The sequence below is a fragment of the Nerophis lumbriciformis genome, linkage group LG31 (genome assembly GCF_033978685.3).
Source record: "Nerophis lumbriciformis linkage group LG31, RoL_Nlum_v2.1, whole genome shotgun sequence".
Classification (NCBI taxonomy): domain Eukaryota; kingdom Metazoa; phylum Chordata; class Actinopteri; order Syngnathiformes; family Syngnathidae; genus Nerophis; species Nerophis lumbriciformis.
In genome coordinates this window covers 9,050,001-9,077,683 of record NC_084578.2, presented here as the reverse complement: position 1 = coordinate 9,077,683, position 27,683 = coordinate 9,050,001, and the positions used below count along the sequence as shown (strand labels likewise).

Sequence of the window (27,683 nt, the reverse complement as noted above, 5' to 3'; positions counted from 1 at the left end):
ATGAATTAAGTGGACCCCGACTTAAACAAGTTGAAAAACTTATTCGGGTGTTACCATTTAGTGGTCAATTGTACGGAATATGTACTTCACTGTGCAACCTACTAATAAAAGTCTCAATCAATCAATCAAAACACATAGAATCATCATACTGCTGTGATTATATGCATCAAGTGTTCATTCAAGGCTAAGGCAAAATATCGAGATATATATTGTGTATCGCAATATGGCCTTAAAATATCGCAATATTAAAAAAAGGCCATATCGCCCAGCCCTAGTTCAATGATGCCATTTCTGTTTGTCATGTATAATTTTGTCTATTTTGTGTTTATCCTTGAATAAACAGGTCAGTTTCTTGTTACCAACCATTGTGTATTATTCAAACTCCCCTAATTCAGCTGGCTAGTTGTTATCAAGAGTACTAAAACCCTTTTCAACATGATTCTGACAACTAAGTAGGCTAAATAACTTTAAACTTTAATACATGCTCGGATAGGCCAGTATCGGTCGGTATCGGATCGGAAATGCAAAAACAATATCGGTATCGGATCGGAAGTGCAAAAACCTGGATCGGGACATCCCTAGTCTACATTAAAACATTCTTCTTCATACTGCATTAATATATGCTACTTTTAAACTTTCATGCAGAGAGGGAAATCACAACTAAGTGAATTGACCAAAAGTGTATTTATTAAACAGTTATTAAGCAGTGGCACAAACATTCATGTCATTTCCAAAACAGAAAGTACAAGATTGTCAGAGCGACATTTTAAAACAAGCTATAAGTGCACTTTTGTGCATGATGTCACTAAGATGACATATCAAAACAAGACTAAATTAAAGTGCACTTTTTGTACAGAACGCCACTACAATAGTTTAAAACAAATAAAGTGCACTTTTGTGCATGATGTCACACAAGATATTTCAATAAGTGTCAAATAAGAATGAGCTGCATAATAGGAAATCAAATCCTTTGCTATGTGGTAGGTTCCTGCGGACGTTATCTCCTTCTGTTGTTGACTATTTTTTTGATACGGTGTTGCTGTGGAAATGGTTGCTCGGGCATTTTGTTGGTGTGGCACCGAACGGAGATGTTGACATGCGGAGTAAGCACTCTTCACTCTCTAGCGGGTGACTTTTCAAATGATACTACATATTAGCAGTAATGCTACTTTTTGTAGCAACGCATTTGTCCCACACTTGACAAATTACGGTTGTCTGTTCGACATCTGCCCACTTGAAGCCAAACCACCTGCTGTTTTTCTTGGGAATTCATTCTTCCTTCATTTGTTATCAGATTCGCACCTTCTATCTCTCGTATTACCACTCGCATCACAGCTAACGTTACCCATACCGCTACCTCTCTGCTCCGCGAGGGCGTATGACGTTGTATGTAACGTATGTAAGAAGGTGCGCTTTTTTTTACGTCTCTGTGAGAAGGAGACAAGAAAGAGTGAGTAGAGCCTGTAGTGTAATGCCCGCAGCTAAAAGCAACTGCGTGAGAACGTATACTCCAATATCACCACATAGTCATTTTCTATATCGCACAGAGACAAACCCGTGATATATCGAGTATATTGATATATTGCCCAGCCATACTTGCCAACCTTGAGACCTCCGATTTCGGGAGGTGGGGGGAGGGGGTGGGCGTGGTCGGGGTGGGACGGGGGCGTGGTTGGGGGCGTGGCTAAAAGGGGAGGAGTATATTTACAGCTAGAATTCACCAAGTCAAGTATTTCATATACCTTATATATATATATATATATATATATATACATATATATATATTATATAAAAGAAATACTTGACGTTCAGTGAATTCTAGCTATATATATATATAAATAAGAGAAATACTTGAATTTCAGTGTTCATTTATTTACACATATACACACACATAACACTCATCTACTCATTGTTGAGTTAAGGGTTGAATTGTCCATCCTTGTTCTATTCTCTGTCACTATTTTTCGAACCATGCTGAACACCCTCTCTGTGATGCATTGCTGTGTGGCACGCACAAAAGTGATTTCATCAAATGCACTAGATGGCAGTATTGTCCTGTTTAAGAGTGTCACAACATTGCTGTTTACGGCAGACGAACTGCTTTACGGTATACAAAAACGTGACTGCTGCTGGGAGGACGTTAATGAAACTGCCTAACAATAAACCCACATAAGAAACCAAGAACTCGCCCTCCATCATTCTACAGTTATAACGTTATTGGGCAGGTATGCTGTTTATGTTGTGGGTTAGCGGAATTTCGGGAGATTTTCGGGAGAAAATTTGTCCCGGGAGGTTTTCGGGAGAGGCGCTGAATTTCGAGAGTCTCCCGGAAAATCCGGGAGGGTTGGCAAGTATGTGCCCAGCCTTAGTTTAAATGTTTTAGAAAATGTATGCAGCATCGGATATTGTGCAAATTATATGATGTCATATTTACCACAACCCATAGCAACGCCTCCACCGCCACAGGTATGTTGGCAATCTGGGGGAAACCCTGTGGGGTAAACACATTCCCACCCACTGGCTTTTTCTTCTTCGCTTGTGAATAATGGAGTTAAGAGCGGCGTGTTGGTTCGCCATGGAAATTGCCGCACTGATTATGCCTACATGCCAGACAAAACTGGTTTCCAATCACATAATCTAGGTGTTTTTAAAAAACCCAACATGATCAGATTAAGGTGTGAATACAATACAGCACAACCAGGAAGCGTATGAAATCAGGGCTCGAATTTAACCACGGCAACTGCCAGGACCGCCCTTGACTTTTTTTGGGACATTTGTAACGTAGGCATTACTTTTTCTTTCATTTTCAACTGTTTAAGACATCGGTATAAACAACAAGTGCCCAGTCAAAGGTAAATCGACAACGAGAACAGCCGAATCATTCTGAGATTTTACGGGCGATGCCCTAGCTGCATCAGGGTCTGGAAGGATGTCAAGTGATCGGTGAATTTAGGTCAGGCAGCTCTCAAAATGCAGAGTAAGGAACTAGTCAAAAAAATAAAACAGGAACAATTACAGGCTGATGCTAAAAAATGTAGCAAGCTACACAGCTTCTTTAGGTAGGTTCATTTCATAGGTTTAATGGAGTGCTAAATTAGTCGATCCTTTGCCCTCGGAACTCAGCAGTTCTAGACCTGACAATGCTGTTTATGTTCTGTATCGTGTCGTAAACGTTTATTTTGATTCCTGGCTGTCTATGCGTGGATTTGTTTACTTTTTTGTAAAGGTTGACCATCAGTCGCTGATGTAAACAATAATGGAATGAAAATTCCATGGCATTTTATATATTCGTTCATACACAACTTTACGAAAGTTTACCACAAGTTAGGTCATACACTATATGATACAGGCTATTTCAATTTATTGACATCATATACTTGTGTATGTATACATATATTATATATATATTTATTTTGAGGAAAAGGGGGATAACAACTGGGCACATGCCCCCTAGACCGGCCAGGTAGGGCGCAAGGGGACATTATGCCCATTTTTTTTTCAGATAAATGTGTAGGAATATATGTATATATTTATTTATTCAGGGGACAGGCAGAAAGAAAGCAAATCGGCACATGCCCGCCAGGTAGGCTGGCATAAGGGGACACTATGCCCACATTTTTTTCAGATAAATTCATGTATAATGTGTATAGATGTGTGTGTGTATGTATGTATGTATGTATGTATGTATGTATGTATGCGTGTGTGTGCGTGCGTGTGTGTGTGTGTGTGTGTGTGTGTGTGTGTGTGTGTGTGTGTGTGTGTGTATATATATAATGTGTATATGTGTGTGTATATATATATATGTGTGTATATATATATATCTATATATATATATCTATATCTAATTATATACAGTATATTTGTTTGTGTTTGCAATATGATAAGTTATAGCTGCATTTTATATGACTGTATAAATCAATTATAAGAAAATACATTTTGATACTGTCATTTTATTTTACTATCTTAATAGGTGTTAACTATCAAAATAATTAATGAGAGCATGAAGGGACAAGCGGTATAAAATGGATGGATGAATATGTATGTATGTATGTGTGTGTGTATGTGTATGTGTATGTGTATGTGTATATATATATATATATATATATATATATATATATATATATATATATATATATATATATATATATATATAAGCGCATGATAAACTGCAGCTAACTGAGATGAAATATTTTCCTTGCTATACTGCATGTTGGCTATTGAAGGTCTAATATTATACTGTGTGTATGTATATATATATATATATATATATATATATATACAGTATAATATTATAATATATCAAATATATATATTATATTAAAATATTATATATATATATTATATTAAAATATTATATATATATATATATATATATATATATATATATATATATATATATATATATATATATATATATATATATATATATATATTATATAAGCGCATGATAAACTGCAGCTAACTGAGATGAAATATTTTCTTTGCTATACTGCATGTTGGCTATTGAAGGTCTAATATTATACTGTTTGTGTGTATATATATATATATATATATATATATATATATATATATATATATATATATATATATACACACAGTATAATATTATAATATATTAAATATATATATTATATTAAAATATAATATATGTATATATATATATATATATATATATATATATATATATATATATATATATATATATATATATATATATATATATACACACAGTATAATATTAGACCTTCAATAGCCAACATGCAGTATAGCAAAGAAAATATTTCATCTCAGTTAGCTGCAGTTTATCATGCGCTTAAATCAACTTAACAGGAAGTACAAGTTTTACTCTCCATGTTCACATCAAAAAACTAGCCCATCTTACTAGTTCAAAAGTCCAATATGAAACTTAATCGCTGAAGTATTCACTCTCTTCCTGTTGAGTCCGACTGTAGCGAGAATAGTTTTGTTATGTTTTTTCTTTTCCCACATACCTAAAGCTTCCTTATCAATATTTGAAAGAGAATGAATCATGTGGTGATTGTTACTTTGTGAGCGTTCTAAGCAGCGGTTTGGCTCACACAGTCTTCATCTGCCGCTGGGACTGCCTGGCAGGCTTCTGGACAGGAAGGAAACGTCTTCCTTCCCTCCATTGTGCGGGGCAGGACAAGATGGCCTGTGGCCAGCTGACAGCTGTTTCCTGGTTGCCCGTGAGCTTGTTCTCATGCCCGGCAGTCCATATGGGCGCGCACAAAACTGCATTTGTACAAAGAAACCTCCCACTCGTACCGTGGTCAGCGTCTGGGTGATGTATTCACTCCCAACTGGCTAAAGCTGAATGTTCCAACATGGCGTCATTCCTTTCCGGAATAAAGTGAATGGTAGAGGTGAACAAAATGATCGCAAAACCAAATACCAGTGTGGGAATATTTCAGTTTTAAACCAAGATGAGTCTATTGTCATAACGAGGGGTTTTTCGCAATTTACTGCGAGGATTGTTCTCCCTGGATGTAATCGGACTTTTCCGGACAAAGGTAGCAGGTAGGAACATATTTATTATTAATCTAATTACACAGGACAAAAGACAGGAACATAAAACTTAACGCAGGAAACATACGCTAACACTTAGACTGAACTATGGACATAGAAAACAACAAACTATGGCATAGAACGAACAAGACTTACTGCGGCATGAATGAAGCAATGGCATGAAACGAGCATGAAAAGAGCAGCATGAACTATGGTATCTCCAGAAAACAAGCAATGACGCCAGGACGACTAACTGGCAAAGACAGGCTTAAATACTGGTCTCTTGATTAGAGACAAGTGTGACCCGAACGCAAGAGGCAGGTGAAAATCGTAAGTTGTCATGGAAACTAAAACAAACAAGGGTGCACAAAAACAGGAACTAACAGAAAATAACAAAAAACATGATCCAGACCACAGATCATGACACCTATGAACATTCAGTACGTGTCCTTGCACTAAATTAGTCCCATTTCTCAAATAGTTCGGCTCTAAATAAGCATCCTACAACCCATGGAAACACCTTAATCTGATCGGGTTCGTTTTGTCAAAAGTTGGACCAACACATCTGGTTAATCTGATCGGGTTCGGTTTGTCAAAAGTCGGACTAACACATCTGGATTCTGCGATTGAAAACCAGATCTCTCGAGTACATGTGAGTGTGTACCGTATTGTCCGGACCATAGGGCGCACCGGATTATCAGGCGCACTGCCGATGAATGGTCTATTTTTTAAATCTTTTTTCATATATAAGGTGCACCGGATTATAAGGCGCATTAAAGGAGTCATTTTATTATTTTTTTCTAAATGTAAGACACATAACATGTAATGGTAGTTCTTTGGTCAAAATGTTGCATAGATGATGTCTTACAGATCATCTTCAAGCCACTTTCTGACAGTCGCTTCCGGATGCGCCGTTTTGTGGGCGGTCTTATTTACGTGGCTCCCCTTCGGCAGCGTTTTCTCCCCCGTCATCTTTGTTGTAGCGGTGTAGCGTGCAAGGACGGGAGTGGAAGAAGTGTCAAAAGATGGAGCTAAGTGTTTTAATGACATTCAGACTTTACTTCAATAAATAACAGAGCAGCATGTCCTCATCCGTAAACAAGGCCCGTGAAAAACCGTCCAACCGGAACTCTCTAATAACAAAAGTTCCTTGGGTGAATAATGTAAACTCACTACACCGGTATGTTTTAGCGCTTTAATGGCGATATAAGTAAGAACTTTACACTACTTTGTATTAGAAATGGCAACAGTGGAGGATGAATGTCCCATAACAAGAAGATAGAGAAAAATAAGAAGCCTATCGACTACAGTGTCGACACGGACTACAAAGGCGGATGCGCGCAATTTTTCAGGACTTATGCAGATCCCAAATACAGATCAGCAGGTATCAGAAGGTAGTAAAAGTTGCTTTTGCATAATATTGCGAAACAAAACGCCAGATAATGTCTTACCTTATACACACACCATAATAATACTCCTATGTTGAAGCACAGTACAATCCATCAAGCGGTGCGGCTTCATAGCTTACCAAAGTCGTACTAAAACATTTTGATAGATTTTTGAGCGCCATGTGTAATGTTCTATATTTTCAATGGGACATATAAAATGTTCAGTCATATTGCCATCATAGTGCAGCCTACACTTATCTCTTATGTTTGACTGCCATCTAGTGGTCACACTTATCATTACACCATGTACCAAATAAAATAGCTTCGAGGTCGGTAAGCTCAACCAAACTTATTCCTTACATTAGGCGTACCGGGTTATAAGGCGCACTGTGGAGTTTTGAGGGAAAAAAATATTTTAAGTGCGCCTTATAGTCCGGAAAATACGGTAAGCAAATGCCCCACAGCGTTTCAACAATCGCTATTTCTTCAGAATCAAAATATATATTCATATATTACATATAGCCTATTATTTGTGCCCAACTGACAAGTGATACACCGAAAATTTGGTCTGTCTTAAATAAAAAAACGAAACCGAGTGACGTAGCTCGCCCAAAGTTGACAAAAAAAAAAATCACATTCAGGCCACATTACGTTTAGACTGCAGTCACATTGGAAAAGATCAGATTACAATTGGATTCAGGACTACCTCCTGAATCGGATGCCAAAAGATCCGATTTTAAGCACTTAGGAGCGTTTAGACTGTCAAAAAAATCAGATCTGTGTCACTTGAGGGTAAAAATTTTTGATTTGGTGCCAAACTATGGAAAAAACTGCGACTTATAGTCCGAAAACTACGGTACATACATTTAAAAGCAAATCTATTATTAATTAGTATTAACACATATTTGTTATGGTATTGCCATATTTACAATTGCTGCTGCTTATTTTACAATGTACTTTGTTGAGATTTTTTCAAGTGTCTAGAGACTTTTAAGTACTTTTTAATTCAAAACAACTTGCAACAGATCTAGATATTTTGTAAATGGCTGTCCGCAGGTATATTTGGGATATATTAAAATTACAACCACATCACAGACATGCTGACAACGCTCCAGACAATGTGTATTTATAAATGGTTGATTTATATAGTCTAGTAAGGTAAAGTTTTGTACCTGACAGAAGCAAGATAGCCGAAACTGGTCAGGTACAAAACTTTACCTTACTGGCCTATATAAATCAACCATTTATAAATACACATTAGTAGGCTAAATGAACCTCTTCAACACACTCCAGACAATGGCGTGCGTTTTGTTTACATCCGGTTTCGCCTGCGCAGTTTTCGGTACAACGCTTGTCAATAGTGCGCAAATATATCAATATATCAATTCATACTGTAACGACCAGCTGGTGTTAACGTTTTATGTTCGCGTGGTTTGGATATGATGTTCGTTTTTCCCATTTTTACAAACACACGGTTCATGCCTGGCGGAAAATGAGGAAGTGTTGTTGTGTGTCGGGGAGGCAAAGACTCATGGAGACGAAAGTGTTTGCACGGGAGGTAAAACCTATTGGAATTGTGCCGTTTGTTATCATAAGATTGGTAATAAAAGTTAAAAATAGCGTCAGACTTTTGTGATTTTTTTCTGGGGGCAACAAAATATATTACTTTGTTTTCAAGTAAAAAAACAACTTGTTTTCAAGGTGTGGCGGTAATGAAATGCCGTGGCGGCGCGCCACATTCAATTACATTAAAGGGACTGCTTAGGTTTGAATGCCAGGGACTGGCGCAGGTGTCTTTCATCAACTTAATGGGACGTGAGTCATTTGTGTGCTTCATGAGCACACAACCTCAATCTTTTTTTCTTTTCACATCTTCCCACAAAAAACACTGACGTTGTAAATATTCCGTTCCAGCGTCAAAAAGCCCAACTTTTAATTATCTTTACGGTAGAGGTTAACTGCGGTCTTCAATCAATCAATTAATCAATATATAATTATATAGCCCTAAATCACGATTGTCTCAAAGGGCTACACAAGCTACAACGACATCCTCGGCTCAGATCCCACATCAGGGCAAGAAAAAACTCAACCCAATGGGATGACAATGAGAAACCTTGGAGGGGACCGCAGATGTGGGGACCCCCACCCCCTGGGCGACCGGTGCAATGGACGTCGAGTGGATCTAGCATAATAGTGTGAGAGTCCAGTCCATAGTGGATCTAACATAATAGTGTGAGAGTCCAGTCCATAGTGGATCTAACATAATAGTGAGAGTCCAGTCCATAGTGGATCTAACATAATAGTGTGAGAGTCCAGTCCATAGTGGATCTAACATAATAGTGGGAGTTCAGTCCATAGTGGATCTAACATAATAATGAGAGTCAAGTCCATAGTGGATCTAACATAATAGTGTGAGAGTCCAGTCCATAGTGGATCTAACATAGTAGTGAGAGTCCAGTCCATAGTGGATCTAACATAATAGTGTGAGAGTCCAGTCCATAGTGGATCTAACATAATAGTGAGAGTTCAGTCCATAGTGGATCTAACATAATAATGAGAGTCCAGTCCATAGTGGATCTAACATAATAGTGTGAGAGTCCAGTCCATAGTGGATCTAACATAATAGTCTGAGAGTTCAGTCCATAGTGGATCTAACATAATAGTGTGAGAGTCCAGTCTATAGTGAATCTAACATAATATTGTAAGAGTCCAGTCCATAGTGGATCTAACATACTAGTGTGAGAGTCCAGTCCATAGTGGATCTAACATAATAGTGTGAGAGTCCAGTCCATCGTGGATCTAGCATAATAGTGTGAGAGTCCAGTCCATAGTGGATCTAACATAATAGTGAGAGTTCAGTCCATAGTGGATCTAACATAATAGTGTGAGAGTCCAGTCCATAGTGGATCTAACATAATAGTGTGAGAGTCCAGTCCATAGTGGATCTAACATAATAGTCTGAGAGTTCAGTCCATAGTGGATCTAACATAATAGTTTGAGAGTCCAGTCCATAGTGGATCTAACATAATAGTGTGAGAGTCCAGTCCATAGTGGATCTAACATAATAGTGAGAGTCCAGTCCATAGTGGATCTAACATAATAGTTTGAGAGTTCAGTCCATAGTGGATCTAACATAATAGTGAGAGTCCAGTCGATAGTGGATCTAACATAATAGTGTGAGAGTCCAGTCCATAGTGGATCTAACATAATAGTGTGAGAGTCCAGTCCATAGTGGATCTAACATAATAGTGAGAGTCCAGTCCATAGTGGATCTAACATAATAGTGTGAGAGTCCAGTCTATAGTGAATCTAACATAATATTGTAAGAGTCCAGTCCATAGTGGATCTAACATACTAGTGTGAGAGTCCAGTCCATAGTGGATCTAACATAATAGTGTGAGAGTACAGTCCATAGTGGATCTAACATAATAGTGTGAGAGTCCAGTCCATAGTGGATCTAACATAATAGTGTGAGAGTCCAGTCCATAGTGGATCTAACATAATAGTGTGAGAGTCCAGTCCATAGTAGATCTAACATAATAGTGTGAGAGTCCAGTCCATAGTGGATCTAACATAATAGTGTGAGAGTTCAGTCCATAGTGGATCTAACATAATATTTGTTGTGACTTTTGCAATCGTGTAATAGTTGAAAGTTGTTGTGTTGTGGCTTTATGTTGTTGTATTGTGGCGTTTGTATTTGTTGTGACTTTTGTAATCGTGCTATAGCTGAAAGTTGTGTTGTGGCTTTATGTTGTTGTGTTGTGGCGTTTATTTGTTGTGACATTTGCAATTGTGTAATAGTGAAAGTTGTCGTGTTGTGGCTTTATGTTGTTGTACTGTGGCGTTTATTTGTTGTGACTTTTGTAATCGTGCTATAGCTGAAAGTTATGTTTTGGCTTTATGTTGTTGTGTTGTGGCTTTATGTTGTTGTGTTGTGGTATTTGCATTTGTTACAGTAGGGAGTAGTAACAGATCAAACCACTGCTCGCTTGACCTGAAAATATTTCTATATTAATGTATTTTGTATTTATTTTATTTCTATGTCAACAGAAGTAGCAGGTAAATATACTATTAAAATGTTGGTTGCTGTACTTTAATTGAAAATTGCTTAAATGTTGAAAATGAGAGCACAAAATGTTTCCTCTTGTTAATTCAACCTAATGTCTTGCGTGCACTTTATTCTGATAAGATGTGAATGCACTAACATTGTTTATTAGCTGCCATGGAGGCCAGGACTGCTGACTTTAATGTGGCTTTGCACTGTGCAGGGACGTTAGCCGCTAGTTAGCAAGCAAGGGCGCTACAGTGCATTGAGGACGCCTTTGTTGGCTTGTCACTGTTAAGTTTGTGACAAACCTGCATTATTACCATGTAATGATAGTACTCAAAGCTCTCGTCGGCTGATTTAATATTGTATATCGTGCAACCGTGACAAGCGGTAGAAGCATACTTGCCAACCCTGAGACCTCCGAATTCGGGAGATTGTGGGGGGGTTTAGGTGGGCGGGTTAAGGAGTATATTTATAGCTATAATTCACTGACATTCAAGTATTTCTTTTGTGTGTGTATGTGTGTATATATATATATATATATATATATAAAATAAATACTTGAATTTCAGTGTTCATTTATTTACACATACACACACACATAACACTCCTCTACTCATTGTTGTATTTGAAAGTGCAATGCTTTGCAGCCAGTAGCACAGCCTTTGAAAGAGCATAGGTATGGGCAACATCTGTGAAAGTTAATTTGCAGGAAAGGAGTGAGTTTAGGGTTGAATTGTCCATGCTCGTTCTATTCTCTGTCATTATCTTTCTAACCATGCTGAGCACCCTCTCTGATGATGCATTGCTGGTTGAGGTGGGCGGGGTTGGTGGTGGTGGTGGTGGGGGGGTGGTATATTGTAGCTTCCCGGAAGAGTTAGTGCTGCAAGGGATTCTGGGTATTGGTTCTGTTGTGTTTTTGTTGTGTTACGGTGCGGATGTTCCCCCGATATGTGTTTGTCATTCTTGTTTGGCGTGGGTTCACAGTGTGGCACATATTTGTAACAGTGTTAAAGTTGTTTATACAGCCACTCTCAGTGTGACCTGTATGGCTATTGATCAACTATGCCTTGCATTTACTTATGTGTGTGTATAAGCCGCATATATTAAGTGACTGGGCCAGCACGCTGTTTGTATGGAGGAAATTTGGACGTGACGACAAGTTGTAGAGGACGCTAAAGGCAGAGGCACGCCCCCGATATTGTTGTCTGGGTGGAAATAGGGAGATTTTCGGGAGGGGCACTGAAATTCGAGAGTCTCCCGGGAAAATTGGGAGGGTTGGCAAGAATGGGTAGAAGTTAAACCGGAGTGGCTAGATTTGGCACAGTCTGTCCTTTCCTGAGCTCGTCTCCCATGAAGCACCAAGTGACTGGCAGCTCACAAACAGATGGACAAACACATGCAGCACGCCTTTTTTTTCCCAGTTTTGTTAACGGACCAGAAAGTCTGCTCCCTCTTGAAAGCCATTCCAGTTTGTTCAAACTCATTTGACAAATCGCGGGCTGATGGAAGTGTTTTGTATCCGTCAATGTCGATCATTACTAGAGATGTTCGATAATGGCTTTTTTGCCGATATCCCGATATTGTCCAACTCTTAATTGCCGATTCCGATGTCAACCGATACCGATATATACAGTCGTGGAATTAACACATTATTATGCCTAATTTTGTTGTGATGCCCCGCTGGATGCATTAAACAATGTAACAAGGTTTTCCAAAATAAATCAACTCAAGTTATGGAAAAAAATGCCAACATGGCACTGCCATATTTATTATTGAAGTCACAAAGTGCATTATTTTTTTTTAACATTCCTCAAAACAGCAGCTTGGAATTTGGAGCATGAGGAGGTTGAGGTGGGCGGGGTTGGGGGAGTAGGGGGTAGCGGGGGGGTGTATATTGTAGCGTCCCAGAAGAGTTGATGCTGCAAGGGGTTCTGGGTATTTGTTCTGTCGTGTTTATGTTGTGTTACGGTGCGGATGTTCTCCCGAAATGTGTTTGTCATTCTTGTGTGGTGTGGGTTCACAGTGTGGCGCATATTTGTAACAGTGTTAAAGTTGTTTATACGGCCACCCTCAGTGTGACCTGTATGGCTGTTGATCAACTATGCATGCATTCACTTGTGTGTGTGAAAAGCCGTAGATATTAGGTGACTGGGCCGGCACGCAAAGGCAGTGCCTTTAAGGTTTATTGGCACTTCTCCCTACGTCCGTGTACACAGCAGCGTTTTAAAAAGTCATAAATTTTACGTTTTTGAAATAGATACCGATAATTTCCGATGTTACATTTTAAAGCATTTATCGCCCGATAATATCGGCAGTCCGATATTATCGGACATCTCTAATCATTACTAATATTTTTAGGACCTATCAAATTAAGGACCAGGAGAAAAATATATTAAATAGTGCTATGTGTGAAAACGTAGACCTAGAGAAACCTGAGAACTGTTTTCTGCTAGGTTTAGTACCAGGAAGTTCTGGCTGCGTCACATTTGATTTGGTCTGTTATTCTTATTTAATTTGGAAATTAATTTATGACATGCAGTCATTATTATTTAAATATTATTGGACCGAATTACTATTATTTTAACCTCTTAAGGCCCATGCTGTTTGTTTACATGCTTTTTTTAAATTTCTCTTTGCTATTTGGTCTTATTGGACCCTAATTAGAATAAAAACTAAGAATCATCTTTTGATATGATGTACTTAATAGTCCATAAGTAACAAACGTGCACTTCATGTTTAGTGACATGCTAATTCTTATTTTTACACTTTTTCCCCCCCAAATTCCATTGTATGTTATACTCTTCTGACACCACCAGATGGCAGTATAAGTGTCCACATAAGTGGCCATAAGACCCCAATTCAGTAGTGTACACAATTTTGGAAATAAGAGCTAAAAGGTGCTGTCCACGCATGTGGCCACTAGGCCTTTAGAGGTGTTAAAGTAGCACATTTGTTATATTTTGTAAAGTACTTTATTTATACAGTCCTGCACATCAGTTCCTACCTTGTTGTTTCCGTACACCCGAATAGGGAACGGACGAGGGTGGGGAAAAAAAACAATCCAAAAGAAAACTGTCGAGAGGTGACTTTTCCAGTTTTATCGACAATTTCTTTCATTTTTACTTTTTCTTTTCACTCAGTGCAGAGAATCAACAGCAAGATGGCGCAACCAAACATGTCAGTTTTCCAGCATTAGGTGCAGTGCGCTCAAACAACCACCAGGTCGCATCTGTGAGCATCTTTCTCTTTCCGACTCAACCATTTTTATTCAGTCATAGTCCTTTTTCTCTCGTCGTGGGGCAGACTGGCTCGTACATGCACATGCATCCTCCGCTGTTGCCATTTCTAATACAAAGCAGCGTATAGTTGGAACTTATATCTGTCAGTAGACTCGCTATGGAAGTGCTAAAAACTACAAGGTCAGTCATGTTTGTAACAATGGCTGACAAGTCATGATGTCATCAGTCCAAAGTTTTGATTTTGTCCTCCGCGCCCTCCATTGCAGGCCCGAGCGTCGCAGCTGCCACGCACACGCCACCTTTCCACCTCTGCGGGGGTAGCCATGGCGACCAGCGCCGTGCCAAGTGACAACCTGCCGACGTACAAGCTGGTGGTGGTGGGAGACGGCGGCGTCGGGAAGAGCGCGCTCACCATCCAGTTTTTCCAGAAGATCTTCGTACCGGACTACGACCCTACCATAGAGGACTCGTACCTCAAACACACCGAGATAGACGCGCAGTGGGCCATACTGGACGGTGAGTGGCAGGTGATTAGGTACACCCGTGGGGTGTTTCTGTGGGAGTGGCATACTTGCCAACCTTGAGACCTCCGATTTCGGGAGGTGGAGGGTGGGGGCGGGGGCGTTGTCGGGGGTGGGGCGGGGGGCGTGGTTAAGATATATATATATATATATAAGAAATACTTGACTTTCAGTGAATTCTAGCTATATATATATATATATATATATATATAAATAAAATAAATACTTGAATTTCAGTGTTCATTTACAAACTACAACTCACAAACACTTTAGAGTTAGGCTCCACCATCAGAATGTGTACTTAAACTTATAAAGATCACATGGATATTATTCAGTGAGTTGATTCACCAAAACTAACCTGTTATACAGGAGGAAAAAGCACACAGGATGTTTCAATTGTTCACAGACTGGTCGCGCTCATCAGATTGACAAGACACTTCCGGTCTGCAGGTGATAGCATTCAATTGGGAAGAAACGCCCTACTGCCCCCTACTGACCAATGTGAATACTGATAAATGTGTAATGACAGCTCCAAAAACGAATTCAAACCACAAAATAAAATAAATAAATCAACACAAAAATGTGACACATTATGGGTGGGTCATATGCATGTACAGTAGAAGGCAGTATTGTCCTGTTTAAAAGTGTCACAACATTGCTGTTTACGGCAGACGAACTGCTTTACGATAGACACTGTTGTTGTGTGTTGTCCACACTTCACTCAGGTCCGCCTGAATTTCGGGAGTTTTTCGGGAGAAAATTTGTCCCGGGAGGTTTTCGGGAGAGGCGCTGAATTTCGGGAGTCTCCCGGAAAATCCGGGAGGGTTGGCAAGTATGGGGAGTGGGTGAGTGGGTGAGTGAATAATGCAGGACTGTATTAACTGCTCACAGACGCTACCTGCTGGTTGTTTGAGCTAGTCCTGGATAGTCCCACTCCTTAATGCTTCAGTCACTCGCAGCATTCTCACAGGAATGAGGCAAAAATACGACCTTATTCACTGTAAATTCAGATGACTATTTTTTTGCTAGGACAAAAGGCTGACAAAGTCAGAAGAGTAGCAAGTCTGAGGTTGAGTCCGAGGAAAAAAAAAACATCTGTCAGCTTTTTATTTTTTAGTTGAAAAAAATAAGTCAGTAAGGCATTTGTGTGTGTGTGTGTGTGTGTGTGTGTGTGTTTGTGTGTTGCCGTATGTGCCGCCCAGTGCTGGACACAGCCGGCCAGGAGGAGTTCAGCGCCATGAGGGAGCAGTACATGAGGACGGGAGACGGCTTCCTCATCGTCTTCTCTGTCACCGACAAGGCCAGCTTTGAACACGTTGACCGCTTCCATCAGCTCATACTGAGAGTCAAAGACAGGTCAGACACACACACACACACACACACACACACACACACACACACACACACACACACACACACACACACACACACACACACACACACACACACACACACACACACACGTATCTAAGTTGTTAAACATAAAGTGTGTCCAGCTTTATGATCATGACACTACACTTCGTAATAATGACACTAAACTTTATGATAGTGACGCTACACTTTATGGTAGTGACACTACAATTTATGATAATTACACTCCACTTTATAATCATGACACTAAACTTTATGATACTGACACTACACTGTATAATTGTGACGCTACACTTTATGACAGTGACACTACACTTTATAATCGTGACACTATAATTGTGACACTACACTTTATGATTGTGACACTACTCTTTATGATAGTGACACTACATTTTATAATTGGGACACTACACTCTATGATTGTGACACTATTCTGTATGATTGTGACACTACACTGTATGATTGTGACACTACATTTTATGAAAGTGACAACACTTTATGAAAGTGACACTACACTTTATGATAGTGACTACACTGTATGATAGTGACACTACACATTATGAAAGTGACACTACACTTTATGATAGTGACGCTACACTTTATAATTGTGACACTACCCCATGATTGTGATATTACTCTGTATGATTGTGACACTACACTTTATGAAAGTGACACTACACTTTATGATAGTGACGCTACACTTTATGACAGTGACACTACACTTTATGTAAGTGACGCTACACTTTATGTAAGTGACGCTACACTTTATGATAGTGACGCTACACTTTATGATAGTGACGCTACACTTTATGAAAGTGACGCTACACTTTATGTAAGTGACGCTACACTTTATGATAGTGATGCTACACTTTATGAAAGTGACGCTACACTTTATGAAAGTGACGCTACACTTCATGAAAGTGACGCTACACTTCATGAAAGTGACGCTACACTTCATGAAAGTGACACTACACTTCATGAAAGTGACACTACACTTCATGAAAGTGACGCTACACTTTATGAAAGTGACACTACACTTTATGAAAGTGACGCTACACTTTATGAAAGTGACGCTACACTTTATGAAAGTGACACTACACTTTATGATCGTGACGCTACACTTTATGAAAGTGACGCTACACTTTATGAAAGTGACGCTACACTTTATGAAAGTGACACTACACTTTATGATAATGACACTACAGTTTATGATAGTGACACTACACTTTATCAAAGTGACACTACACCTTATCAAAGTGACACTACACTTTATGATAGTGATGCTACACCATATAATAGTGACAATACACTTTATGATAGTGACACTACACTTTATGAAAGTGACACTACACTTTATGATCGTGACACTACACTTTACGATCGTGACGCTACACTTTGGGATTGTGACACTACACTTTATGATAGTGACACTACACTTTATGTTCATGACACTATACTTTATGATAGTGACACTGCACTTTATGATTGTGACACTACACTGTATGATAGTGACACTACACTGTATGATAGTGACACTACACTGTATGATAGTGACACTACACTGTATGATAGTGACACTACACTGTGTGATAGTGACACTACACTGTATGATAGCGACACTACACTGTATGATAGTGACACTACACTGTATGATAGCGACACTACACTGTGTGATAGTGACACTACAGTATATGATAGTGACACTACACTGTGTGATAGTGACACTACACTGTATGATAGTGACACTACACTGTATGATAGTGACACTACAGGAGTGTGACAAGTGAGACAGTAACTCACCAAAGGGTCAAATACAAATAGTTTCAAGCCTTAGTATTTTTAAAAGTGACATTTTTCTATTTCCATTCAATGATCAATCAAATGATCACAAAACGTGCCTCCATTCAACTTTTGCCATTAATTATAAAACTAATTTCACACAAACACAAAGGTAAACAAATAACAAAGGTAAACAAATAACAAAGGTAAACAAATAAGCGTGTGGACCAGCCCTGCAAAGTGTCTCGTATTGAATTTTCCCCCAGGGAGTTTTAGTCAAAGTGTCTTCTGCAAGTATGAGTGCTTTTCAAAGTTCAAACTGCAGCTTTGCCATGAAAACAAAGGTTTCGTACAAATCAGTCCGTTTGAACTTTGCAGGCTCAGCAGAAATGTTGAGTGGGTGGAGCGGGTGATGAGGTCACTTCCTCTTTTCTCATCTCCGTTTCACACCCAAATCTTCTCAAAAGTCACTTCTAAAAGTGGAAAACAAGGAAGTTGTTGATATTTGGTCACAGTGTCAGGGTGTTGTTGATGAACTATGAACCATTGTGTTTGTTTCTCCCGCCCAGGGAGGCCTTTCCTATGGTCCTGGTGGCAAACAAAGTGGACCTGGTCCACTTGAGAAAGATCACCACAGACCAGGGCCAAGAAATGGCTGCGAAACATAATGTAAGCATCTTCTAGGCAAGTGTGCACCTTCTTGTTTTTTCATTCAGATCCTTTGTTTTGTTTAGATAACTTATATCGAAACCAGCGCCAAGGATCCTCCGATGAACGTGGACAAGGCCTTTCACGAGCTGGTCCGTGTTATCAGGTAAATATTTCCCAAATGCAGAAACATAAAGCCTCGGTCGCCTTCTCAAACTATTTGTTTTGGGTCTTGGCTTTGTTAGCAGAGCTCTGCGTCCTACTGACTGATATGTTATGCTACTTATCTTCTTATTTGGGCCTTTTGTTAGGCCACATACTTCCGTCCTTTTATTTCAAAGTTCAAAACATAAGTGAGCTCCGCAGAATGACTCAAACATCCTCCTTTGAAGGAAACAAAGCAGAACTGAAGACAGAATGTCGTGTTTCTTGTGGATTTATTTTGAATTATTTGCGCCCTCTGCTGGTAGTTACTGAGTACTTTATGGACTGAATGAGATCAAGTCCACATCGCACTTTTGGGGACTTTTGCCCATTATTCCTCATCCTTGTGGAATAGTGTGTTGTTAGCCACCTCGTACTTGCCATATTTTACGAGTTAGAATGCATAAAAAAAAGAAAAACATGTGTCTTACATAAAGATTGTGAATGATAGGCAAAAATCCAAAAAAGTGCAGTTCCCTTTTAAATAAGTCACTGAAATAACTGTAAGCTGACAAAAGTAATATGTAAGAAATGTGTTACATTTAAACATGTTAATTTAAAAAAAATGTAAACACTGAAAAATCGCAATACAGATGTGGATAAAATAGCCACAGAAATAACTCTAAGCTGACAAAAGTAATGTTTAAGAAATTACTTTTAAATTTAAATTGTGTTATATTTATTATATAAATCTTTTTTTTTTTTTTTTTAAACACTGAAAAAATGTACAATGCAGGTGTGGATAAAATAGGCACTGAAATAACTAAGCTGACAAAAGTAATATTTAAGAAATGTATTTTTAATGAAAATTTTATATTTATTATATATAAATTTACATTTTTATTGAAAGAAAATCCACTGAAAAAGTACAATACAGATGTGGACACAATAGTCACTGAAATAACTCTAAGCTGACAAAAGTAATATTTAAGAAATTACTTTTAAATTTAAATTGTGTTATATTTATTATATAAATCTTTTTTTTTTTTTTTTTTTAAACACTGAAAAAATGTACAATGCAGGCGTGGATAAAATAGGCACTGAAATAACTCTAAGCTGACAAAAGTAATATTTAAGAAATGTATTTTTAATGAAAATTTTATATTTATTATATATAAATTTACATTTTTATTGAAAGAAAATCCACTGAAAAAGTACAATACAGATGTGGACACAATAGTCACTGAAATAACTCTAAGCTGACAAAAATAATGTTTAAGAAATGTATTTCAAATTAAAATTGTATTATATTTATTATATGAATCTTTTTTTTTTTTTTTTTAAACACTGAAAAAATGTAAAATGCAGGCGTGGATAAAATAGCCACTGAAATAACTCTAAGCTGACAAAAGTAATATTTAAGAAATTTATTTTTAATGAAAATTTTATATTTATTATATATAAATTTACATTTTTATTGAAAGAAAATCCACTGAAAAAGTACAATACAGATGTGGACAAAATAGTCACTGAAATAACTCTAAGCTGACAAAAATAATGTTTAAGAAATGTATTTTAAATTAAAATTGTATTATTATATTTATTATATAAATCTTTTTTTTTTTTTTTTTTTAAACACTGAACAAATGTACAATGCAGGCGTGGATAAAATAGCCACTGAAATAACTCTAAGCTGACAAAAGTAATATTTAAGAAATTTATTTTTAATGAAAATTTTATATTTAATATATATAAATTTACATTTTTATTGAAAGAAAATCCACTGAAAAAGTACAATACAGATGTGGACAAAATAGCCACTGAAATAACTCTAAGCTGACAAAAATAATGTTTAAGAAATGTATTTCAAATTAAAATTGTATTATATTTATTATATGAATCTTTTTTTTTTTTTTTTTAAACACTGAAAAAATGTAAAATGCAGGCGTGGATAAAATAGCCACTGAAATAACTCTAAGCTGACAAAAGTAATATTTAAGAAATTTATTTTTAATGAAAATTTTATATTTATTATATATAAATTTACATTTTTATTGAAAGAAAATCCACTGAAAAAGTACAATACAGATGTGGACAAAATAGTCACTGAAATAACTCTAAGCTGACAAAAATAATGTTTAAGAAATGTATTTTAAATTAAAATTGTATTATTATATTTATTATATAAATCTTTTTTTTTTTTTTTTTTTTAAACACTGAACAAATGTACAATGCAGGCGTGGATAAAATAGCCACTGAAATAACTCTAAGCTGACAAAAGTAATATTTAAGAAATTTATTTTTAATGAAAATGTTATATTTATTATATATAAATTTACATTTTTATTGAAAGAAAATCCACAGAAAAAGTACAATACAGATGTGGACACAATAGTCACTGAAATAACTCTAAGCTGACAAAAGTAATGTTTAAGAAATGTATTTTAAATTAAAATTGTATTATATTTCTTTTTTCTTTTTTTTTTTAAACACTGAAAAAATGTACAATGCAGGCGTGGATAAAATAGCCACTGAAATAACTCTAAGATGACAAAAGTAATATTTAAGAAATATATTTTAAATAAAAATGTTATATTTATTATATATACATGTACATTTTATTGAAAGAAAATCCACTGAAAAAGTACAATACAGATGTGGACAAAATAGTCACCGAAATAACTCTAAGCTGACAAAAATAATGTTTAAGAAATGTATTTTAAATTAAAATTGTATTATTATATTTATTATATGAATCTTTTTTTTTTTTTTTTTAAACACTGAAAAAATGTACAATGCAGGCGTGGATAAAATAGCCACTGAAATAACTCTAAGCTGACAAAAGTAATATTTAAGAAATGTATTTTTAATGAAAATTTTATATTTAATATATATAAATTTACATTTTTATTGAAAGAAAATCCACTGAAAAAGTACAATACAGATGTGGACAAAATAGCCACTGAAATAACTCTAAGCTGACAAAAATAATGTTTAAGAAATGTATTTTAAATTAAAATTGTATTACTTATTACTTAATTATATGAATCTTTTTTTTTTTTTTTTTAAACACTGAAAAAATGTACAATGCAGGCGTGGATAAAATAGCCACTGAAATAACTCTAAGCTGACAAAAGTAATATTTAAGAAATTTATTTTTAATGAAAATTTTATATTTATTATATATAAATTTACATTTTTATTGAAAGAAAATCCACTGAAAAAGTACAATACAGATGTGGACAAAATAGTCACTGAAATAACTCTAAGCTGACAAAAATAATGTTTAAGAAATGTATTTTAAATTAAAATTGTATTATTATATTTATTATATAAATCTTTTTTTTTTTTTTTTTTTTAAACACTGAACAAATGTACAATGCAGGCGTGGATAAAATAGCCACTGAAATAACTCTAAGCTGACAAAAGTAATATTTAAGAAATTTATTTTTAATGAAAATTTTATATTTATTATATATAAATTTACATTTTTATTGAAAGAAAATCCACAGAAAAAGTACAATACAGATGTGGACACAATAGTCACTGAAATAACTCTAAGCTGACAAAAGTAATGTTTAAGAAATGTATTTTAAATTAAAATTGTATTATATTTCTTTTTTCTTTTTTTTTTTAAACACTGAAAAAATGTACAATGCAGGCGTGGATAAAATAGCCACTGAAATAACTCTAAGATGACAAAAGTAATATTTAAGAAATATATTTTAAATAAAAATGTTATATTTATTATATATACATGTACATTTTATTGAAAGAAAATCCACTGAAAAAGTACAATACAGATGTGGACAAAATAGTCACCGAAATAACTCTAAGCTGACAAAAATAATGTTTAAGAAATGTATTTTAAATTAAAATTGTATTATTATATTTATTATATGAATCTTTTTTTTTTTTTTTTTAAACACTGAAAAAATGTACAATGCAGGCGTGGATAAAATAGCCACTGAAATAACTCTAAGCTGACAAAAGTAATATTTAAGAAATGTATTTTTAATGAAAATTTTATATTTAATATATATAAATTTACATTTTTATTGAAAGAAAATCCACTGAAAAAGTACAATACAGATGTGGACAAAATAGCCACTGAAATAACTCTAAGCTGACAAAAATAATGTTTAAGAAATGTATTTTAAATTAAAATTGTATTACTTATTACTTAATTATATGAATCTTTTTTTTTTTTTTTTTAAACACTGAAAAAATGTACAATGCAGGCGTGGATAAAATAGCCACTGAAATAACTCTAAGCTGACAAAAGTAATATTTAAGAAATGTATTTTTAATGAAAATGTTATATTTAATATATATAAATTTACATTTTTATTGAAAGAAAATCCACTGAAAAAGTACAATACAGATGTGGACACAATAGTCACTGAAATAGCTCTAAGCTGACAAAAATAATGTTTAAGAAATGTATTATAAATTAAAATTGTATTATATTTATTAAATTAATCTTTTTTTTTTTTTTAAACACTGAAAAAATGTACAATGCAGGCGTGGATAAAATAGCCACTGAAATAACTCTAAGATGACAAAAGTAATATTTAAGAAATGTATTTTAAATTAAAATGTTATATTTATTATATATACATGTACATTTTATTGAAAGAAAATCCACTGAAAAAGTACAATACAGATCTGGACACAATAGTCACTGAAATAACTCTAAGCTGACAAAAATAATGTTTAAGAAATTTATTTTAAATTAAAATTGTATTATTATATTTATTATATGAATCTTTTGTTTTTTTCTAAACACTGAAAAAATGTACAATGCAGGCGTGGATAAAATAGCCACTGAAATAACTAAGCTGACAAAAGTAATATTTAAGAAATGTATTTTAAATTAAAATGTTATGTTTATTATATATACATTTACATTTTATTGAAAGAAAATCCACTGAAAAAGTACAATACAGATGTGGACACAATCGTCACTGAAATAACTCTAAGCTGACAAAAATAATGTTTAAGAAATGTATTTTATATTAAAATTGTATTATTATATTTCTTTTTTTTTTTTTTTTTTTTAAACACTGAAAACATGTACAATGCAGGCGTGGATAAAATAGTCTGAATAGTTTGAATGGTGCAAGGTGAGTGGAATATGTTGAAGGTGGAATGGTTTGAATAGGTTGAAAAATGTGGAAATGGTGAATGTTTGAATAATGGCCAATTCACTTTAAATGGGAAAAATGTCCCCGGAAAACCTGGAATTCTGGGAAATCTGGGAAATTTTTTCTTCTGGAGAATAATAATAATAATAATAATAATAATAATAAATAGATGCATTTTGGAGCATTCACACAATTACAATATTCATACTCCTGGAAAATATTAGGGTCTTTTTTTTTTTTTTTTAAGTGAATTTAAATGATGCATGCGATGAATCTAAATATTCATCAGATGAAGAAAATAGTTTTGAGAGAACGAGTTGGAATTTGCACTTTGACTCGTGTGTTCCCTTGTTGCCAGGCAACAAGTCCCAGAGAAGAACCAGAAGAAGAAGAAGAAGATGAAATGGAGGGCAGAACGTTCCACAGGTTCTCACAGGCTCCGTTGTGTCATATTGTGACCTCCTTCCTCATCACCACATCACACGCACACACACACACACACACACACATTATGGGATGTCAGGGAACTCGTCAGCAGTCCGTGACTACTGGAGCACAAGACGTTTTGTGGATCAACAGGAGGAGTTTGTCCTCCATTTTCCAATGAATATTATGAATGTTGATTTGATGCAGACTCTGCGGAAATGAAGACGACCAATTTACGACTACAAAAAAGGGAAGGATGTGCGCCCTCCCGCCACCAGGGGGAGCACCTGTGCTTTTTTTTAACGGCAGACGAAGGCCTGGTCACATGACCAGAGGACCGCACAAAGACGTAAGAAGCTTTTGTTTTCTTATCAGCTGTTTTTGTACGTCATTCATGCACGATTCCAGTGATCGTACTAAGTGGAGTATTGGGGTCACAAGTCCTAAACACGTTTATATCAAAACTTGTATTATTCACCTATAATTACAAGTTTCAGTCGGGTTAATATTACAAATATTTTAAGTTAAAGTAGCAATGATTGTCACACACACACACTAGGTGTGGCAAAATTATTCTCTGCATTTGACCCATCACCCTTAATCACCCCCTGGGAGGTGAGGGGAGCAGTGAGCAGCAGCGGTGGCCGCGCCCGGGAATCACTTTTGGTGATTTAACCCCCAATTCCAACCCTTGATGCTGAGTGTCAAGCAGGGAGGTAACGGATCCCATTTTTTATGGTCTTTGGTAGAGATGTCCGATAATATCGGACTGCCGATATAATCGGCCGATAAATGCTTTAAAATGTAATATCGGAAATTATCAGTATCGGTTTTTAAAAAGTAAAATGTATGACTTTTTAAAACGCCGCTGTGTACACGGACGTAGGGAGAAGTACAGAGCGCCAATAAACCTTAAAGGCACTGCCTTTGCGTGCCGGCCCAGTCACATAATATCTATGGCTTTTCACACACACAATTGAATGCAATTCATACTTGGTCAACAACCATACAGGCCACACTGAGGGTGGTCGTATAAACAACTTTAACACTGTTACAAATATGCGCCACACTGTGAACCCACACCAAACAAGAATGACAAACACATTTCGGGAGAACATCCGCACCGTAACACAAAATAAACACAACCGAACAAATACCCAGAACCCCTTGCAGCACTAATAATATAATAATAAATATGGCAGTGCCATGTTGGCATTTTTTTTTCCATAACTTGAGTTGATTTATTTCGGAAAACCTTGTTACATTGTTTAATGCATCCAGCGGGGCATCACAACAAAATTAGGCATAATAATGTGTTAATTCCACGACTGTATATATCGGTATCGGTTGATATCGGAATCGGTAATCAAGAGTTGGACAATATCGGACATCTCTAGTCTTTGGTACAAATGTATTCCTGTAAAAGTTGTTTATTCCCACAGCATTGAACTTCTCTTGTCAAAGAGGTTTCTCTGTGATGTATTCCTGTAAAGATAATGACCATTTTGTTTAGCTATTATTACAAAAATGATTAAAACTAGGGCTGGACAATCAATCACATTTTAAATTCCATCTCAATTACACTGCAAAAACTGAAATCTAAGTAAGATGAAATATCTCAAATAAGGGTGATATTTGCTTATTTTCTGTCTGATAAGATAATTCTTCTCACTCAGCAGATTTTATATTAGAGTGTTTTACTTGTTTTAAGTGTTTTGGTCCTAAATGATCTCAGTAAGATATTACAGCTTGTTGCTGAGATGTTATGACCTATATTGAGTAAAACATGCTTGAAACTAGAATATCAAGTGTTGCAAAGCTGTGTCATCAACACTCACAAGTATAAAACTACTTTTTTAAAGTAATCATTTCTTATTTCAAGCATGAAAAAAAAAAATCATGATTTTGACACAATTGTCTCATAATTAAAACAGATGACAGCCAAATGGACTTTGCTATTTTATTTTCAATGAAACAATAGAAAATACGTACTCATATAGTAGTACACTTGTTATTAGTGAGAATATACTTATTTTAAGGTATTTTTGGGTTCATTGAAGTTAGCTAATTAGGGCCCGCATGGCCCATTGCATAAGGACTCCCAAAGGGAGTCCTTATGCAATGGGACATAAGGACCTATTGAATTTGTAAGGTTTTATTATTATTTCTTTATTATTATTATACCGACCGCCTCTTTGAGCTGTAATTTGACCCACTTAACATGCTTCATAACTCACCATATTTGACCCACACATCAGGACCTGCGAAAATTGCCTTTTAATAAAAAAAAAACGAACCCCAAAACTCAAAATTGCGCTCTAGCGCCCCCTAGGAAAAAACAAAACTAGACTGCCTGTAACTCCCACTAGGAAGGTCAGAGAGACATGAAACAAAAACTTTTATGTAGGTCTGACTTAGACCTAGATTTCAAAATAGTATATTCTTGGGCAAAAATCAACAGGAAGTTGGCAATTCCCCCTTCAAGACAAAAAAGTACTAAAAACAGTAACGTTTGCCTCTTTGAGCTGTATTTTGACCCCCTTAACATGCTTCAAAACTCACCAAACTGAACGCACACATCAGGACTGGCAAAAATTGCGATCTAATAAAAAAACTATCGCGCAATTTTTGAATAAAACGCACAAAAAACTGCTCCTCGGAAGACAAAAATGACAAAACTGCCTGTAACTCCCACTGGGAAGGTCGGAGAGAAATGAAACAAAAACCTCTATGTAGGTCTCACTTAGACCTACATTTCATAGATTGACAACCCCCAGCAAAAATCAACAGGAAGTTTGCTATTCCCCCTTCAAAACAAAGTTTTTGTAAAAACCGGTCACCTTCCTTCAAAAACGATCTCCTCTGAGCGCGTTTGTCGTTTCGCCTTCAAACTAACACAGGACAGAGATTGAACCCTTGTGATTACAATGACAGAAGCGCTTTTTTTCTAACTGCTCTGGTTTTGATTTTATGACCCTTCAAAGACCCGCTGCGCTGATGCTGCTGCGCTGCTGTTTTTTTAAGATGGCTGCTTAAAAGCAGGAAGCACCAACGTGCCCACACAATGCAGACAAGGTAGGTACACTAGACAAAAGTCTTGGGACACTTCAGACTAAAAGTAGACAAAAGTATTGGGACACTTATGACTATCACTGGACAAAAGTATTGGGACATTTAGGACTAGCACCTGCCAAATATGCGGGCCCGACCAATGCTGCTTGCAGCTTTAATTTTACTTATTTTGGAAAGTCTTGACAAGCCAAATTTTCTTGTTCTATTGGCAGATAATTTTGCTTAGTTCAAATAAAATACCCCTAATTTTTGAATTTTTTTATTCTTGACTTTTTGCAGTGTATGGCTTCTCACGATCACTAAAATATAATAATCGAAGAAAAATAACGAGGGATGGGCCACGCAAAATCCTGAGCTTGTGACGGTAACAC

General features: G+C 36.1%; 1 protein-coding gene across 1 annotated transcript in view; it reads left to right on the top strand.

Moving 5' to 3' along the window:
- The window catches only part of LOC133574418 (ras-related protein M-Ras), a 32,211-nt gene extending 7,032 nt beyond the window's left edge, over positions 1–25,179 (top strand). Inside the window, exons 2-6 of the mRNA XM_061926607.2 lie at positions 14,471–14,720; positions 15,928–16,081; positions 18,445–18,544; positions 18,610–18,689; positions 24,173–25,179. Coding sequence (XP_061782591.1) covers positions 14,528–14,720; positions 15,928–16,081; positions 18,445–18,544; positions 18,610–18,689; positions 24,173–24,272 — 627 coding nt within the window. The 5' untranslated portion in view covers positions 14,471–14,527 and the 3' untranslated portion in view covers positions 24,273–25,179. The remainder of the gene's footprint in view (positions 1–14,470; positions 14,721–15,927; positions 16,082–18,444; positions 18,545–18,609; positions 18,690–24,172) is intronic.
- Positions 25,180–27,683: the final 2,504 nt, after the last annotated feature.